Genomic DNA, 18,366 nt, shown 5'->3' with positions numbered 1-18,366 from the left:
CTCAGGCCCCATCTTTGACCACTGTGCTCACTGCCTGACGTGGGGAGGGGCTCTCCGGCCTGTTTCTAGGACCCCTCCTCCGGGCCCAGCTCAGCCAGCTCTTGGGGGTTCTCCCCAGAGGATCCCTGCACACCAGGGGACAGGGTGGGGTGGGGCTCGGCCGAGAGCTTGAGACCCCAGGGCTGGGGCCCTGGGACGTGTGCCTGCCCGTCCTGCCCCGCGCGCCAAGCTCCCCCCCGCCCCGGCGCCGCGGGGGTTAAAGGGGCGGCGCGGCGCGGGCGCGGGCGGGGCGGGGCGGGGCGGGGCGGGGCGGGGCGGGGCGGCCGCCGCTTCCCGCTCAGGCCCCGCGGCAGGAGCGTGGAGCCGCCGCTCCGCTCGGCCTGCGGCGCCCGGGCCGGGCCAGGGTGCGGGCCCGCCCGCCCCGCGCGCCCCCGCGCCTCCGCCGGGCGCCGGCACCATGGTGCAGAAGTCGCGCAACGGCGGCGTGTACCCCGGCCCGGGCGCGGAGAAGAAGCTCAAGGTGGGCTTCGTGGGGCTGGACCCCGGCGCGCCCGACTCCACGCGGGACGGCGCGCTGCTCATCGCGGGCGCCGAGGCCTCCAAGCGCGGCAGCATCCTCAGCAAGCCGCGCGCGGGCGGCGCGGGCGCCGGGAAGCCGCCGAAGCGCAACGCCTTCTACCGCAAGCTGCAGAATTTCCTCTACAACGTGCTGGAGCGGCCGCGCGGCTGGGCCTTCGTCTACCACGCCTACGTGTGAGTGTCCGCGCCGCGCCGGCCGAGGGCGCGGGCCGCCGAGCTCTCTGCGGAGGCCGGCAGGAAGGGTCTGGCGCGGGGTTCAGGCCGCGCGGGGGCCGCCCCGCCCCCGCGCCCCGCGCCCGGCCCGGCCCATCCGCGCCCGCCCCGCAGGACGCCCCCGGCCCGGCCCCCCCGCGGCGCTGCACCAGACAAAGGCCCGCGCGGGAGGGGCGGCGCTGCCCGCGCTCCGCGTCTGGACCCCTGGGCGCTGGCCTCCGTGGGCTGGGCCCCCAAGGAAGGGGATGGCGAGAAGGGCTGGCCTCCCCTTCCCGGCCCCCCAAGCTACTCGCTCCGCCTGGGGCGCGCTTCTGGGTTGCTGCAATGGGGAGGGGTCCTAACGTTATTCCCCTACCCCAGCCGGACGCTCAGGGCAGCTGACTCCTGCCCCTTGGTGCCCGCCACAGCCCCTGCCTGCCTGCATCCCCGGCTCCCCACCCCACCCCTCCAGGCAGCCCTGGCTCCTCTCTGGAGCCGCTAGCTGGAGGAGGGGTGGGAGTCTGACGCCCCCTTCCCATCCCTAGCTCTGACCCTCCTTGGCAGAGAGGACACCCAGGTGGGGGTGGACCTGTGCTGCTGCCCTGGGGCCTGCCAGCCCTGGCCCTAGACAGGCTGTTGGTCTCCCCAGGCCTGGTATTCAGGGCACTCCTGGCTCCTAGGGCAAGGCCAGCGGCCCCTGGCTGCTGTTGTGTGCACATGGGTATTTGTGCGGGGTCTGTGTGAGTCTCCGGGGGTGCGCCTGTGTCGTCAGCATGCACTCTCCCATCCCAGCTGGACTGGGCTGGCTCGGCCATTTTGTGTGAGAAGGATTTTGGGATGGGGGTGAGGGGCGGGTTCTGGGAAACTGTCTCCACTCAACCTGGTGCCCACCTGGGATAAGAGGGGGGTGTGCCTGTGAGTGTGACCTATTGAGTGTGCCAGGAATCTGGGCCTGTGTGCTCTGGACAGACCCTCTGTGGGATGCGGGCGGTGACCCTGGGAGGGAAATGCCAGGCTGCTTGTGGGGAGGGTGTCCTGGGGGGATGATACCTTTGGGAGCCACCTTGGGCATTACCCCCAGCCACCCTGGGAGTCCCAAGAAGCAGGGGCTCCCTTGGCATGGTGATCTGCAGTCCCCAGTGGCCCCCTGCAGTGGCTCAGGCTCTTCCCGGGCAGGCATGCTCAGACATGCTCTTCATCCTGGGAAGAGCCCTGTGTCTCCTCACCCGTGGCCCTCCACTACTGCTGCCCTCCCTACTTGGCTGGAGCCCAGGGGCCTCCTGGTGGGTGAGGCTCTGGTCATCCAGGTCCTGGCCTGAGGTGACCTTCGGTACATAGACAGTCCATCCCCACAGCCCAGTGGCAGGCACAGAGTTTGCTGTGCTTTGGGCATGGATGTCCCTGGCTGGGGAGCCCTTGTGGGTGGCCCTGGCCCTGGCCCTCAGTGGTCTCTCCCTGCTTGGGCCTAAAGTGGACGTTTCTCTGTGCCAACTGCCTTCTAAAAGCTGCTGCGTTCAGAATCAGAAGCAGAAGCAGGATGTGTGGGGACCCTGGGTCAGGCTCTGTTCGCGCGCCTGTAGAGTCTGTGTCGTCTCCCTCCTGGGCAACCCTGAATCATGACAGGTGGGTTGGCAGCGTGGGAGGCTTCAGGGGCATTGGCCCTCCCTATCAAGGCAGCCCTGCCCTGCAGCTTGCTCAGGTCCCTCTTTGGTCCCTTGAGTGAAGGCACAAGCTCCCCTGAGCTCCCCTTTCCCCAACTTAGAGAAAGGCATCCCAGTGACAGGCAGTTTCTCCTGGGGAGTGTGATAGGCAGGAGGGGTCTGCAGCTGCTGTTGGGTTAGGCACTTAAGTCTAGTTTCTGCAGGCCTCAGTTTCCCATCAGTAAAGTGGGCACAGCCCGGCCTGGTGGCGATGAACTCGCAGGGCTGGCACAGTGGGCTCTCCCTGTGGGGACACATCCGTTCTGCTGTTGCTGCTCATTGCCCATCGTCATTCTGTCCCTGGGCATGGAATTCTCCACTGTCCCTGGAACCAGTCCATCAGTAGAGCCCAACCCCACCCTGACACAGGAGGCCCTCCGCCCCCCCCAGGGTGTCACTGCCCTGGTGCCCTGCTCCCTTGCCCAGCTCGGACTGATGGACTGACTCCTGTTTTGGTTTATGGATTCATTAATTAAGTGAAGTTCAGGCTCCTCCTCCTCACCGGGTCCTGCTTTGGGCCTGGAAGCCAGTGGAGGGTGGGGACAGGCCCAGGGCTGGCAGGCTTGCTGGCGATCAGCCCTGGGGTCTGGGGCAGTGCTGAGTCCTCCTAGGCCATCTTTCTCTTGCTTTTTGTCTTCAAAGCCTGGTTTCTGGAAGATCGGGGTGTCCCAGTGGGTCCAGGGGGCAGCTGCTACCTGGGGTGGGAGAGAGGCGACTGCCCTGTGGCCTCTGGGCTTAGTGGGCCTCAGGCCAGGTCCTCCCAGCCCCTCCCACAGAAGGGGCTTTCTCTGTAGATGTGCTCTGGGTGCAGAACCGTAGCCAGCCCTCCCTTGGCCTGTGCTTCTGAGCTTTGCCAGAAGAACTTCTGGAGACAGGAGCCTTCCCGGACTCAGAGGGGACCAGAGACCCTGAGGTGGGGGCTGACCTCAGCAGAAACATCAGAGACCCACCTCTCCCATCCTCGAAGCCTCTGTAGGGTCCTTCCAGTGCTTGTGCTGGATGGAGAGTGGGCCCCAAGCGGGAATCCCAGGGCACACATGGGTTTAGGATGAAGCCGCCAGATCTTGGCTAGAACTCTGGGAGGGCAGCTTGAGAGTTTCCACAGCTGCCTCAGGTGTCACCTCCTTCAAGCGTTGCCAGCAATGAGAGGGCCCGTGGGTGGGAAGCTGGGCTGTGGGGTGGGAAGGGGTGCGACTGAGCCCCAGGCAGCCCTATAGATGCTCCTCCCCAGGTCTACCCCTCATACCACGGGGCAGGGTCTCAGGTCCCTGAGGGTGTGTGCACCCTGAGAGTGGGGGATTCTCTGTGTACGAGGATTTTCTGGTACAGGGTCTGGAGTTTGCAGGGGGTTCAGAGGATGCATTTGGGAGAGGGCCTGTGAGGGGGGGAACCACGGGCTCTGGGCCAGCCCAGCTTGAACCCTGCCTCCATGGACGCTCCCGGACCTCAAGCCCCAAGTTTCCTTGTCTATGACGTGGCTAACAATTCTGTGATTCACTCAACGCAACACCCGGTGTGTGTGACATTCACGAAGCCTGCAGCTGTTGTCAGTGTTGTTGCCATGACTGTGGCTCAGCAGGATGAAAGGCCTCGTCCTGAAGGGGGCTGGAGGGCCCAGCGGACAGGGGCTGGCCTGTGCTCACAGTGTCCTTGCTGCCTGCCCCTCAGCCCAGCCTTCTCCAGTTCTCAGTACCTCCAGGCAGCACCTGGGCTTGGAAAAAGGCATTACTGCCAAGCAAGGGCCTGGTGCCTGGTGCGCATAGAAGAGAGCACTGTGGCACCGGCTTTTGAAAAAAGAAAAGGCTTTTATTGTAAGGTCAGTAGGCACGGAGACAGGAGGCAGGGCTCCAGCCCCTCTCCCCACCCAGGGTGGGCGGGACTTGAGGGGTTTCAGCACCGGCTCTTCCTGGACAGCGCACCCTGCGCTTCTGAAAGGTTCTGGCTCCAGGTCATGTCTCATCCGGGGTTCTGTGGGGGAAGCAGCTGAGGGTTCACAGGGTTACTCGTCAGTGGGGTTCACAGGGATGACCCATGAGGCGTTCAAAGGGCGACTTGTGAGGTGTGACTCGTGAGGTGTATCCAAGGTTTAAATTTTGGTCCTGGGTCTTGTTAGGAACAGGGACTTGTTAAGACTTGTTTGAACTGGCTCTGCGGTTACCAAGGGGCCTGGGACTGCTACTTAGACTTGAGGCCGCACCTTGGAAATGAGGCCTGGGTCTGGCGCTTGTCCAAGGGACTGGCTGCTTTCCTAAGGAGACTCGAGCTTTGCCCTGCCCGGGTGTTGGGAGATAGTCTTGTTCTGAGTGACGGGCATTATGGCATCCTGAGCCTCCATGGGTGGAGACTGGCACTGCTTTGGCTTGAAAAACGCCATTGCGGGCAGCTTGTACCAATGACCCCTAGACCATGAAGAAAGGCCGCATGGGCCCTGGGCCCTCTAGTCGCCATGCAGGCTGTCTGATGAGCCCCCACTCTCCTAGTTCACCTGGGCCGGGAGGCCCAGCCCACCTTCGGACGGCACTGTCCCTGGAGCGTGGGAGATGCCTGCCAAGCAGGGCTGGAGCTCAGTTTAGCTTTTTGACACCAATCTGCTGACAGCTCCCTCAGCCTCTTAAATCGGTGCCTCCTTTATGGTGAGGCGCTGGCGACGCTGGCACTGGGAGGAGGCATGCCTTCCTTTTATGGCTGCATGGCACCTGCAGGCCTCCCCACAGAGCCTGAGCAGCCTCTTTGGATCCGAGGCAGAAAGAAGAGAAGCAGACCCAAGAGTCTCCCCAAAGAACGTCTTCCACATTGGGGGAGGTTTCTGAGAAAACAGCGAGGTTCTGGGCCTGTTCGGGTTTGCCTGTTCGTGACACATGAGCTCCCTCATGTGTCCCCACTGGGCAGGTCTCTGCAGTTCCTGTGTCCTCTCACCTGCTCTCCACTCGCTTCCTCGGCTGCTGGTGCTACAGCAGTGAGCCAACAAAATGTGTTTGTTGTCCTTGTTCTTGGTGAGGGAGCTGATGCAGGAGAGGGTCAGTGCCAGAGAGATGACTGATTCTGAAGCCTGTCTGTTCCTCATGTGAACTAAGAGAGCCACGCCACAGTCAGGGGGCCCAGGGGCCGCTTAGCACATGTGCTGATCTGGTGTTTGGGGGCAGTGCTGGGGTTTTTGTTGTTTGAGGCTGGGATGGGCCACGCTTTTAATTCATCAGGAAGGAAACAGGACTGAAGATTCCGAGGGTCTCGGTGCCCCCTGGATGGGAATACTCTGGCCGTGCTGGGACCTGCATTCTGGAGGCTCTTCTGGACCCAAGTGGGAGCTGTGGGAACAACACTCCAGAAGGATAGGGTGCTTCTAAAATGCTCTGCCTCAGTAAGTGTGTGTGGCTGTCTCTGCAGCCCACTCAGAGCTGACTCACAGGAGTGCCAGCGTTGGTCCGCACCAGGAGCCTGCTGTGCAGAGTGCAGGGTGGGGACGCTCAGGGCAGGGACACAGGTCCCAGTGTCAGGATTTCCTCCTGTGAAAGCAGGCCTGCGCTCTGGTTAGGTGTGGGGGTCGGTCACAGGGGATCCTGAAAAGGAGTCTCCTTGCCCTGCGATGCCTGGTTTGCAGGAACCGGTGAGAATGGCGCATCTCTGGGACAACAGGTGTTGGGCTTCGATGGGGTTCCTCTCAGGTGCTTCACACACCTGCTGTCTAGCCCCAGGTGCTGAGGTGCGGGGCCCCAGGTGAGGTGAGTGGGGCAGCAAGGGTGTATCCCGGCAGGCGCTGGGCTCCAGGGGCCCCAGCCTTCCCCCGAAGCCCCTGGTATACAGTGAGGAGGTGCATGCTTGGAGTGGTGACCTGCCTGCCTCAAGGAGGCTGTGGCATCTCCCCAGCCACTGGCTGCCTGGAGTCTCCTTCCCACTGCCCAGCAGCAGGCGTTGGCCAAAGGGAGGGGACGCTGGGGCAGACAGGGCCATGCCTATTCTGGCAGCTCCTTGTGGATGCTCTGATGGTTGGGCTCTGGCAGCTCCACTGTGAGGAAATGGGAGGGTGGGTGTATCCCAGGCTGCCAGCCCGAGCCTGACTTTTGTCTCCAGGAGTGTGGATGGTGTTCCCTCTAGATTGTCCGGCTGTCTGCAGAGTGCAGGCCTCTCCCTCCCCCAGGTCTTGCCCAGTCTGCTCCATCCCTACATGGAGCTTCAGTCTTCACCTAACTAGAGAACTTAGAACGTTTGAGTTTGCTTTTCTATTTAGGTTTGGAAAGAATATTTGATGCTTTGTAGGAGGTAAGGTCAGTTTTTCCTGGGACCCCAGGTTTTAGGGGGAGGTGACGAAGTGCTTCCAGCAGCTGGTCCATCAGAAGGGGGTATGGTGGTGGGAGGAGCCTTGGCCAGCACTTTGCTGGCTGGTATCTGCTTCCTGCATGCAGGGCGCTAAGCTGGGACACTCTGTGGACAGGTCACCACAGGAGCCTGGCTGGGTCCACAGGACTTGAGAAGTTTGTTATCCCAGAGACCCAGCCTTCCTGAAGGACACAGTGGCTTCCTGGGACAGGCCCTGCCAGCCTGGAGGAGAGGGTCGAGCAGATGCTGGCCATGGTCCTGAACCATGTCTCCTTGTGAGAACCAGCCCAGCCCTCAGAGTGGGGGCTTGACCCCAGTGGTGCTGGGGAAGGAGCTGCTCATCTGGACAACTTGCTTCCATTTTCATATTCAGCCCTTTGTGCCCACAGGGCTCTCTGCTCCCCAGCTAGCATCCTCTCTGACATGTGCGGTTAATGGGCTGAGGTGAATTAACATCGTGGGGAAGGAAATCGGTGTTTGGCCCAGACAGTGGGCAGACAGCGCCACACGTCTCAGCAAGGGGACGCCATTATGATTTATTACCTTTTCTGATCACAAAAATGACAACCACCACTGTGGGAAATTGGGAAGATGCTGAAAAACGCAGGACGATTATTGGTCTCTCCTGAATTATTTTTAAGCATCTGGGCTTATTTGTGCATTTCTTAAACAAGCTAAGACTTCGACTCTGACCCTTTTCTGTGCTAACGACATGTGGCGATGGTTTCCTCATGGAATTCCAAATAGCACATCCTCGTGCCTCCAAATGGAGGCCCTGTCCCCAACTCCCCTTCACTCTGGGCCCTTGGTGGCTCAGGGGAGGAGACATGGATCCTGAGTGGTGACACGTCTGGTGGCCAACCTGGAAGTCAGGACCAAGGCTGGCCTGGGAGGGGGCATGTTAAAATGAGGTCCTGCCTGTGGTGAGCCCTCTGTTGCTGGAGGTGTACAAGTGGAGACTGAGATGACAGTCACTAGGGACGTTTTCAGGGGATCAGTGTGCCCAAACTCTGAGTTGTGGGAGCATAGGGATGGGGCCATCCTGAGAGCCGGTTGGAGGGTCTTTAGGACAAGTTAGGGGGAGACTGATATGGGAGGAGACAGGCCTAGCTGTTGTCAACCTGGGGGAGTAGAGGGCAGTGCTGCCCTCTCCCCACCATCTCCCCACACCCGGCCCTGCATGGTGGACCTAGCAGGGTGGGGGATATGGGGCCCACAGGGGTGGAGTCAGCCATGGTGGCCCTCTGCTCAGGCCAGCTCTGCGGACAAAGCAGGGCACTTACAGGAGCCCAAGATGAGGCATGGGGGGCCTGTGTGGCAGGCAGGGGAGCTCAGGACAGGCAGGCCCGGGGGATGCAGCCTTGGACTGAGCCCCATAGAGTGAGCTGGAGCAAGGCGGGGGTGGGGGGGACTGAGGCGGACAAAGACAGAGCTCAGTGTAAGCCATGGAAAGAGACACCTTCTGTGAGGGGAGTCCCCAAGTCAGGAAGCCACCTCAGTGTGACACACAGTGTCCCTACTCAGGTTTCACAAGCGGGTGTCTGGTGTGGTGATGGAGATGGGGTCCTTGCCAGTAGGTGGGTGCCCATGGCTCTCCCCATCCCAGTCTGTCCTGTCAGAGGGAAACTGAGGCACAGGTGGGGAGGGCATTGCCTGGGGCAGCCAGGGGCTTGCCCACCGTCTCAGACCTGACAGCACGGCCCTGTCTTATTCCTCTTCCTTCCTTTTCTTTAACTGCAGTGAAATCCACAGAACACATGATTAATCAGTTTTAAGTAAACAGTTCAGTGATGCTGAGTGTGGGTTCTGCTGTGCACTTGGGGGCTGGGTGAGCAGAGCAGATGAGGAGAGTGGTGGACCCCCACTTGGAGGGGTCAAGGAGGAGTGGCTGTGTGATGGGTGTGGGGCGGAAGAGAATTCTAGGTAGCAGGAGGAGCATGTGCAAGGGCCCTGGTGCAGGGAAGTTGGCCTGTGAGGCTGAGAAACAGGCGGGAGGGGAGTGGGGTGCTCTTCCTCTGGTCTCAGTGGGGGAGTCACAGTGGCTGCAATGGAGACATGGAGAGATGCGACAGTCAGGGCATCCTGGCTGGTGTTGCTCAGTGGTTAGAGCATAGGACCTTGCACTGAGGGGTAACGTGTTCGATTCCTGGTCAAGGGCACGTACCTGGATTACAGGTTCAATCTCCAGCCCTGGCTGGGGAATGTGCAGCGGCAACCAATTGATGTGTCTCTCTCACATTGATGTTTCTCTCTTTCTCTCCCCCAGTCTCTCTCTCTCCATCCCTCCCTCCCTCCTGCTCTCTCTAAAAAAAATAAAAAGTCAATGGAAAGAATATCCTTGTGTGAGGATTAACAACAAAAAAGAGCTGAGATGCTTGAGTTGAGGTCTTGGGAGGGAGATGGATGTGCAGAAGGACACCTGATTGGGGGCCGTTGTCTGTGAGAAGCAGGGGGTGAGAAGGTGAGGGACCCACGGTGGAGACAGGGTCGCTGCTGGCCAGATGTGTGTGGGCAGGTGGTGGTGGGCTCTGCTGTGGGATGGGGGCAGGCGCTCTGGTAAGCCTTTGTCCAGCCTTTGTTCTGTGCGCGCATAGGTGATTAATAGGGAGCTAATCACCCCATGTGCAGCCACTGTCCCTGGGGATCGACTGGGAGGCACCTGGGGAAGTGGCCTTAGCTGGGTGGGTGTTGAGACCGGGTTTCCTGCCAGGCCTGGCTGAGGGGGACAGCCCTCCACATGGCCTGCAGCTCCCGGAGCACCTAGGACTTCCCTGGGATGCCCGCTCTCTCTGGGGGAGGGTAAGACCCGACCTTCACAACCTCCTGTCGTGGAAAAAGTCCATGGCTGAAGCTTGGGGAGGGACGCTGCCCATCCGGGGGCCATGGCCAGTGGAGGGCAATGAGGTGTCCCCTGAGGTCACCTTCCTGCCTTGGTTTTTGGGAGAGGAGGGCTGGATGAGGGGTTGGTGTGAAAAGGCTTGGTGGAGTGGCTGTCCAGCCAGCTGGGAGAGGGGCCAGCGGGTGGGGTTGGGGCACAGGCCATCCAAGGCCTAGAATGCTAAGCCAGGAGCTGGACCCTCCGAAGGTCTGGGACCTCCTGAGCCGTGGCCTCTCGAGTCAGTTTATTGAGCGCTCGCTCACTTTGTACGAGGCAGGGTCCTGAGGGCTTGCCTGAATCCCCTCCCCGTGCCTTTAGGCTCAGGTGTAGCTGCCAGAACCTTCCATCTTCAGATTAGTAGGCTCAGTCCGGTGCCCAGTTGGACAAAGGTGGGCTGGGAGGCTGTACCTTGGTGAGCCTTGTCTGCGTGCAGGACAATCCCCCGAATGCGGCCTCCTGCTCTCCAGCCCTGGCAGGATCGCGAAGTGGCTTTTCACGTCTGATTTGTGCCTGGAGCAGCCTTCAGCAGTTGGGCTTCCCATCACTCCACAGATTGGAAGTGGCAGTGGGTCCTCGAGGCAAAGCAGTTTATTAGGGGGCAAAATTAGATTCCAGGCTGCAGTGCTAGCTGCAGTCCTTGCCAATGAGGCAGGAGGGGTTTCCCCGGAAAGCCCGGCCACTAGGCTGCAGGGGGACCTGCCTGGGCCTCACACTGGCTGCCCCTCACCTGGCCCCCAGTCCCCGGGCACTGGTAGGAATGGACATCATTCTGGGAAGGGGAGTTTCTGCAGAACCCCCTCCTGGAGGAGGGGGCTGGGCCCATCCTGCAGGATCCCAGAGCTGCTTCAGCGTGTCCGTTTTCTCATCTGTGAAATGACAAGAGGGCCTTCCAGCTTTCAGGGCTGTCCTGTGACTGGTGTTGCTACCAATTCTAGTCTATGGGGACTCGATGTGGGGACCCCTCCCCACTCACCTCTCCAGCTCTGCCTGAGAGCAGCCTGCAGGGGCAGGGCAAGGGGAGGCTATGACTTGCCTTGCCTTTCTGCCACCCCTGCCACCTCTGCCATTCACTTGTTAAATGTTTGTTTCATTAAATATGTAAAATGAGATTAATAACCCCAGCCATCTCCTGAGTCAGTCTTTGGAGGGAATGAGGGAATCTAGGCTGTGGGATCTTGGAGGGGAGTGGGGCTCCATCCCACCTACACAGAGGCACCCTCCCTTTTGCCCCCCCCCCCCAGGGGAGGGGAATCAGGAATGAGGCGGCATTGGCTTTATCTTTTTCCCAAAAAAAATATGTCCTGCATTCAGATGGGGAGGGGGAGGGGAGACAAGCTGAGAGGTCTCTCCCTGTGGGGGGGGTAAGGGGGTGGGGGGGCCCCCCTCGTCCAAGTGTGCAGGGCAGGAAGAATGCACACACACGCCTGCATGTAAACGTGCACCCTGAGACCTGTAGGTGCGGCTGGGGCTGGCCACCTGGAGGGGTGTCCTCAGGCCTTGACTTGGGCTCCTCTAGGTGATGACTATGCCTCCACCACCCTGGTGGCTCCTGTCACCTCCCACCCACCCTGGCCCCTCCCTGCCCGTCTCTCTGTACATCAGCCTCCTGATGCAGGGGAAGGGGAGGCTATGACTTGCCTTGCCTTTCTGCCACCCCTGCCACCTCTGCCACTCGTTAAATGTTTGTTTCATTAAATATGTAAAATGAGATTAATAACCCCAGCCATCTCCTGAGTGGGGGCTCCCAGAAGCCCCTCAGGATTCTGCCCTGCATCCTCCTGTTTCAAATGAGGGGTCGTGCCTCTGCTTGGAGCCCAGGCTGTTCCTGGAAGACCCCTGACATCTGGCTGAGGTGTCTCCTGCTGCTGTGGGTCCTGGAGTGCTGGGGCCGACCTCCCTTGTGGCCTCTAGTGACTGGGCGCTCTGGCCAGCACAGTGCCTGCGTCAGCTGCTCGCAGTCGGGGAGGCCATTCTCCCACCGCTCAGGTGAGCACTGTCTGAGGTCGCTTCCCACACTGGCTGCCCTGCCTGCCCCACATTTTGGCCCCTGGAATCCGGACCAGCTGCTTGAGATGCTTGTTTCCTTGGCAACTGCTGCCAGGATAGTCTCCACTTTGAATTCATTATCATAATTAGCCTCCCATCTTCCATCTTTTCTTTCCCTGCAGCCTGGATAGTTACCTGGCTGGAAGGCTGGTACACTACCCCCGGGGGTCCCAGGGCCTTGATCCAGATATTGGAGAGGCAGGGCGGTGCTGGCGTTTAGTTGCGGGCAGACAAGGCTACTCACCTGTCCTGTCCGTCTCTCGGGAGGAAGCGGACCTAGATCCTCATGGGCTGCACTTGTCCTCTGGGACTTGAGGGGGTCAGTGCTCTGGGCACACAGGGCCGCCCCAGCAGGGCCACAGCATGCCAGCGCTGCCCCCTCACCTCTCCCGAGGGGCAGGAACTGCAGGAACAGGCAGAGGAGCTCCTGGCCAGCAGCTGCCTGCTCCCAGAGACCAGGATGCTCGGGCGCAGGAGATGGGAAAGGTCTGTGGGAGAACAGGCAGGAGCACTGCTATGTTCACATCCCTGAGCGTCTTAGGGAAACTCGGGCTCTGCCCAGGGTGACCCCTGGATGGACTGCGGGGCTAAGGATGGTTACACCCCACCCCCTTGCAGGAGAGTGGAGCCTCGTGTCTGAGATCGGTCTCCCCAGGGCTGGACTTTCATGCGGTGTCTCTGGGCACTGAGGGCATTGTGCTCAGAGACCATGAGGCCAGAGGCAAAGCCCCCATCACCCTCTCAAAGCCTCAGTTTCCCCATCTCTAAGGTCCCCACTAGGGGGCCTGGGATGCCACTGTGTGCTGGGGGCGGCAGTAGCTGGACACCAAGGTGCTTACGGACAGAAAGAGGCTTGGAAATAAAAGTCTTTTGTCTGATGTTCATCTGCTTGGAGGAGCAGAGAAGGGAGGCCTTGCAGTCTGGAGGGGTACCTCTCCCGAGTCGGGCCCCCCAGTCCTGGGCATGCAGGCATGGCGAGTGGAATCTGTCTTTGCTCTGGGGATGTGACAGGAGACGCATGTGGCCTCCCTGTCTGACCCTCCTCCTCGGGTGTGGGCATTGGGAGCCTCCTTCCTGAGTCTGTGATGCCTCCCCAACTGGGTACCGTCTGTGACTGTCTGTTCTGAAACTTCAAAAACAAGCCTGGAGCTGTTGCTGGCACCTTCTGGAGTAGGGTCACTGGGGAGGGGAGGGCTTGTCTTCTCCCTACTTCCCGGTTACTGCCTGCTGGGACAGGCTGTACAGCATGGCTAGGCCATCCCAGAATGTTCTGGAATGCCCGTCAGAGCTGCCCTCAGGAAGCAGGGCTGAGAGGGCCTGGTCACCTCGGGACTTCTGAGGAATGTTTCTGTGCGGCATGAGGAGTGGTCGGTGAGGGCCCAGCCCTGTACTCGGCTGTTTGAATCCCCGCATGGGGATGGCAGTGCCAGGCATCTCCCTGCCCGTTCTGCAGCCTGCAGGCCCGCCCTCTGCTGGGTCCTGGATGTGCCACTCTCCCCATTGTGGCCTTCCGTCTTGTTCTTCCCTCTGCCAGGAGCTCCTTCCCTTCTGCACTCTTGGCCCCGCCAACTCCAGATCATCCTCATGGACACCTCCCCAGGGAAGCCCACTGGGTTACATGACTCCCTGGCTCCCTGCTTCACAAGAGGTGCCCCTTCTGTGGTGGGCAGTGCCTTCCATGTCTCCCATGCCCAACCTCCAGGTCCCAACCTGGAGTCTGCCATCCTCTGCCCCTGGCGGATCCACTCTGGGCATGGGCACTCCTTCCCCACAGCTGGATCGGGAGAAAACACCACCAGGCAGATAGACAATTACAAATGTAAGGCCCACGAGATATCTGGCCTTTCTTCCAGGGCTCAGTTAATTGAATGAATTGGCTAATGAGCAAAGGAAATTAATTGTGGTTTTGAAATGTGACTGTTTTTCTGTGGGCACCGTGTCAGCAGGCACTGTCTGTGCCCATTACCCTCTGTTGGCGCCTCTGCCATGCCCATACTCCTCCTGGGAGGGGCCCTTAGCCCCGTAGGGGGGTCTGTGTCCCTGGCGTAGTCGCCAGGTGGTGGGGCTCACGGGGCAGGGCCACCAGAGGCTCCCTGGTACTGAGCACACTCAGCGCAGCCCGGGCTGGGTGCAGGCGGGATGTCCAGCAACAGGACAGGGTGGGGCTGGGCCAGAGCACGTGTCGCTGGGTCCAGGCTCAGGTTGGACAATGGAGCACTGGCCCCAAAGGACCTCAGCCCCCTCTCCCCTGGCCACCAGGAGGCTGATGTTCTCTGCTCCTGGGGCCTATGGAGCTGGGGCTGGGGTGGTGGGGTGTCCGGGTGGTGAGGACACACGGGAGGGGCATGGTGTGGGGCTCCCATCCAGCTTCCCCAAGCTATGGGCTTTGTGCCCCTGAGGAGCCCTGGACTAGGTCCTCAACATGAGGGGCTCTGCTCCCTGAGACCCCACCCCTACCCACCCTATCTGTTCTGGCTGGCGCTTTGGACAGAGCCTCGGTGTCCACACTGCCTGCACAGTGGTTCCCAGTGCCTGTCAGTCAGGAACCTATAGGGTGGCCAGTAGACACAGGTCCATGGATGGGATCTTCCCACGGACACCAGTTCACACAGGAGGGGACCCTCCCCTTGGGCACTGGGTCACATAGGAGGGGACCCCCACGGACACCAGTTCACACAGGAGGGGACCCTCCCCTTAGGCACTGGGTCACATAGGAGGGGACCCCCACGGACACCAGGTCACACAGGAGGGGACCCTCCCCTTGGGCACTGGGTCACATATAAGGGGAACCCCATGGATGCCAGGTCACACAAGAGGGGACCCCCATATGGACACCTGGTCATGCATGATGGGACCTCCCACACTGACATAGCCAACGGCCCTGGGGTGGCCTTTTGTGAAGGTCAGTGTTAACAGGAAGACAGGAAGTTTCTGTCACAGAGCCTGGGGAGGGCACATGGGTAAGGAGGGGAATGCCGCCTACGCCGTGGGGCAGGTGGGGGTCTTGCCGGGCCTGCTCCCTTTTACTCTGAGTTTTGGGGACTTCCCCCAAGCAGGAGGTGTCAGGGCTGACCAGATGGGTGAGGGGAATGGGGGCTTCTTCAGCAGTCACCTCTGCTCTGCGTCCGGCCCTGGCCCCCTGGCTTCTGCCGCTGCCTGACGGTGCCTCCCTGGTCCTAGGTTCCTGCTGGTCTTCTCCTGCCTTGTGCTGTCCGTGTTCTCCACCATCAAGGAGTACGAGAAAAGCTCGGAGGGTGCCCTCTACATCCTGGTGAGGCCCCCGAGGTGGAGGGGAGCTGGCCTCTGGCAAGGGGTCCCACCTGCCCCTCCTCCTATACCCGGCTATACCCCAGCCTGACCCAGCCTGGTCAGCCCCATCCCCACCTTCCGTTCTCACTGACCTGAGGACCCGTGTCCCCCCAGCCATGGAGACACGGTGTGTGCCCTGACAGGCATGGGTGCAGGTGGGGCAAGAGTGGTGACACTACAATCCCATGAGGGGCAGGGGTGGGCGCCATGGCAACCACTGTACTTCCTGTGTTGCTGTTGGTGACAGGGGGGCCTCCCCTGTCTAGAATGCACCTCTGGGGAGCCCTCCCTCCCTGGTCTCTCCGGGGGCTGCCCTAGGCTTTGGGGAGGACCCTAATGGCTCTAGCTTGCCCGTGCCACCCAGCTGCTGCCCTAGTCCCTGAGGTGGCTCAGCTGCAGCTTCCCCGGCAGGAAATCGTGACCATCGTGGTGTTTGGTGTGGAATACTTTGTGCGGATCTGGGCCGCGGGCTGCTGCTGCCGGTACCGTGGCTGGAGGGGGCGGCTCAAGTTTGCCCGGAAGCCCTTCTGTGTGATCGGTGAGGCCCAGTGAGGGTGCAGGATGGACACGGGCCCTGGAAGGAGCGGGAAAGCCAAGCAAGATTGCAGGATGCTCCACCCTCTTGGCATCAGGGCTCATGGTTAATGTGGCCTGAAAGGCGGGAGTGCAGGGCAGGGGTGCCCAGGGCAGGGCTGGGCAGACAGTAGTCACGGTCCCCCCACCGCACGCTCTGCACATGCCTCCACCCATCTGTCCATCCTCCTGGAACCCAGGTGGGAGGCACTGTCCCCCACGCACAACTGCCTTGAGCTCCCCGTCTCTGCAGACATCATGGTGCTCATCGCCTCCATCGCAGTGCTGGCCGCCGGCTCCCAAGGCAACGTCTTCGCCACTTCTGCGCTCCGGAGCCTGCGCTTCCTGCAGATCCTCAGGATGATCCGCATGGACCGGCGTGGCGGCACCTGGAAGCTCCTGGGTTCTGTGGTTTATGCCCACAGCAAGGTGAGCCAGCCATAGGTGAAGGGTGCAAGGGCTAGCTGGATGGAGCCCAGAAGGTCTGGCCAGCTTTCTTGAGCAGCCCCCAGTCCATTTGGCCCTGCCCACAGCCACTGGCTCCAAGGTTGGGTAGGTGTGCTGGGATCAATACCCCAGTCACTACCCATTTAGGCTGCAGCTGGTGGTGGTCGCTGGCAGTGGGACCCAGGAGGTGGCTGTAGTCGCGTCCCAGCCTGAGCACTTCCCCACACTCTAGGGAGCTCCCAGGAGGCCCAGACCCTGCCCTACCTGGCTGTGCCACCCTGGTGGTGGGTGGGCTCACTGGCCCCCATCCCCCGCTAACCACTCTCCCTCCTGTCTGAGCCCTGAGGTGGGGACTTGCTCAGCAGGACCAAGTGTCTTGGTCCCCCAAGGTGCTGTGGTGCTGGATCCCCCAAGGATTGCAGGTAATCAGGGTGTCTCCCCCAGGCTCAGGGAAGTTGAGCTAGGGTATCAGGTTCCAACGTTCTGTGGCCTGATGGCCTGTTGGGTGCTTGGGGACACTCCCAAACTTGGACGGACATGCATATTGGGCTTCCTTAGCCAGCGTCCTCCCGGGTGTGAAGTGCTCAGGTGTGGGGACACCCAGGAAAACAAGCCACCTCTATTGCCTGCCCCAAGCTTGGGACCATGTGGCTGGGCAGCTGTTGCCTGGGCTGCTGGGGACTGTCTGCTCCTAAAGCCCTGCAGACACAGCTTCCGGGCAGCCGGCCCCAGTGCTCTTGAGGGCGGGCTGGGCTGGACACTGGCCAGGTGTTCTGACACGGCCATTTCTTTCAGGAGCTGGTTACTGCCTGGTACATCGGCTTCCTCTGCCTCATCCTGGCCTCGTTTCTGGTGTACTTGGCAGAGAAGGGGGAGAATGATCACTTCGACACCTACGCAGATGCGCTCTGGTGGGGCCTGGTGAGTCCCAGCTGCTGGGCTTGTTGCCTTTTACTGAGGACGTGCTTGCCAGGCATGCCTTCCTTGGGGACCCTCATCCACACCTCTCCTGTGCCCCCTGACCCCCTACGTGGCCACTGCTAGGTCTGGCATGTGACCTTACTCGCTGTCCTGCAGATCACCCTGACAACCATTGGCTACGGGGACAAGTACCCCCAGACCTGGAACGGGAGGCTCCTGGCAGCAACATTCACCCTCATTGGTGTCTCCTTCTTTGCTCTTCCTGCTGTGAGTCCTGCTCCCCTTCCTGCCTTTGATGAAGGTGGGGTCTCAGGGCTCCCCAGGTGACCACTGGCTGCCCTGTGCACCCATCCCCTAAGGGAATGTGGGATAGGAGCGGGGCTCCCAGTACGGTCCACAGCCCTCAGGGTGCTGGAGATGGCAGCTCAGGTGCAAGGAGGCACCCTTCCTGGGAACCTGAGTGGGGCTCCCCTGGCCTGAAGCTGGTAGCTTTCTTAACACAGCATCAGAGTGCTCCGAGCATCCCCAGGCTGTGGCTTCTGACCCCACATCTTCTGACCCCACAGCTCCTCCCAGTCTGGTGAGACTGGCCAGTAGGCTAGGATCAATGCTGCACATTGACACAGCTCCCTTGTCAGGTCTCCAGGGGACCAAAGACCCCAACTTCTGCAGAAGGGGTGAGGGCTCTGTCAACTGTCCACCCACCGCCGGGCTGGGCAGAGGACCAGCTGGCAAGTGGCAGTCTTGGAGAGGCTGCTATCCTAGGTGGCCCCTTCACTGAGATCCTGGCTTGCACTTGCTACAATGTGAACAGACCAGGGAAGGACGATTAACCTTTGGGCCCAGATGTGTTCAGTGTGGGCACTGCCACGCTTCTACAAACCGATGTGTCCTTTACCCCAAATCCAAGTGTTTCCCCCAGCCTGGTGTCCAGGTGATTAGGGACTAAGGAGGTAGGAGGTGGAGCCCAAGAGGTAAGTGAGGGGTGAGGGTGGGGCGCTATGGTCCCAGGGGCACCATCTGACCCCAATGACTTGCAGGGCATTTTGGGGTCTGGCTTTGCCCTGAAAGTTCAGGAGCAGCATCGGCAGAAACACTTTGAGAAGAGGCGGAACCCTGCTGCAGGCCTTATCCAGGTGAGTCCAGGTGGTCCCCATTCAGGACCAGTGGAACCCCCTGACCTGACTCCAGCATGTCCAGGAGCAAAGCCCTGCTCAGTGTTGTCCCTTTGCAGGAACGTGCTGGGCATGGGAAGTCAAGTTCATGTGCTGAGAATCAGTTTAGAAGCCCCAGGCCTTATAGCAGCAAGCACAGCACAAGGTGATGATGCTGGTGCTGGCTGTTGCCCAGTGTGGGCCCCAGGCCCTGGCCAGACTGTCACAGGTGCCACCAAGTTGCTCTTCACAG

The 18,366-nt window shown here is 60.8% G+C and overlaps 1 protein-coding gene across 9 annotated transcripts in view; it reads left to right on the top strand.

The window, feature by feature from the left end:
* Positions 1–457: 457 nt before the first annotated feature.
* The window catches only part of KCNQ2 (potassium voltage-gated channel subfamily Q member 2), a 41,945-nt gene continuing 24,036 nt past the window's right edge, over positions 458–18,366 (top strand). For 8 of the 9 annotated variants that reach the window (XM_087819232.1, XM_087819231.1, XM_087819233.1 and 5 more), the window contains exons 1-7: positions 458–753; positions 14,890–14,980; positions 15,430–15,556; positions 15,845–16,020; positions 16,834–16,959; positions 17,116–17,226; positions 18,000–18,095. In XM_087819232.1, the coding sequence (XP_087675358.1) occupies positions 458–753; positions 14,890–14,980; positions 15,430–15,556; positions 15,845–16,020; positions 16,834–16,959; positions 17,116–17,226; positions 18,000–18,095 (1,023 nt within the window). Of the gene's footprint in view, positions 754–8,238; positions 8,284–8,319; positions 8,330–9,794; positions 9,812–14,889; positions 14,981–15,429; positions 15,557–15,844; positions 16,021–16,833; positions 16,960–17,115; positions 17,227–17,999; positions 18,096–18,366 lie in introns of all 9 variants that reach the window. The other variant, XM_087819230.1, reaches the window with a different exon arrangement.

Source organism: Miniopterus natalensis, chromosome 7, assembly GCF_054644295.1.
Source record: "Miniopterus natalensis isolate mMinNat1 chromosome 7, mMinNat1.hap1, whole genome shotgun sequence".
Taxonomy (NCBI): Eukaryota; Metazoa; Chordata; class Mammalia; order Chiroptera; family Miniopteridae; genus Miniopterus; species Miniopterus natalensis.
Note: the sequence above shows the minus strand (reverse complement) of the source record. Positions and strands in the feature narration are given on the sequence as shown.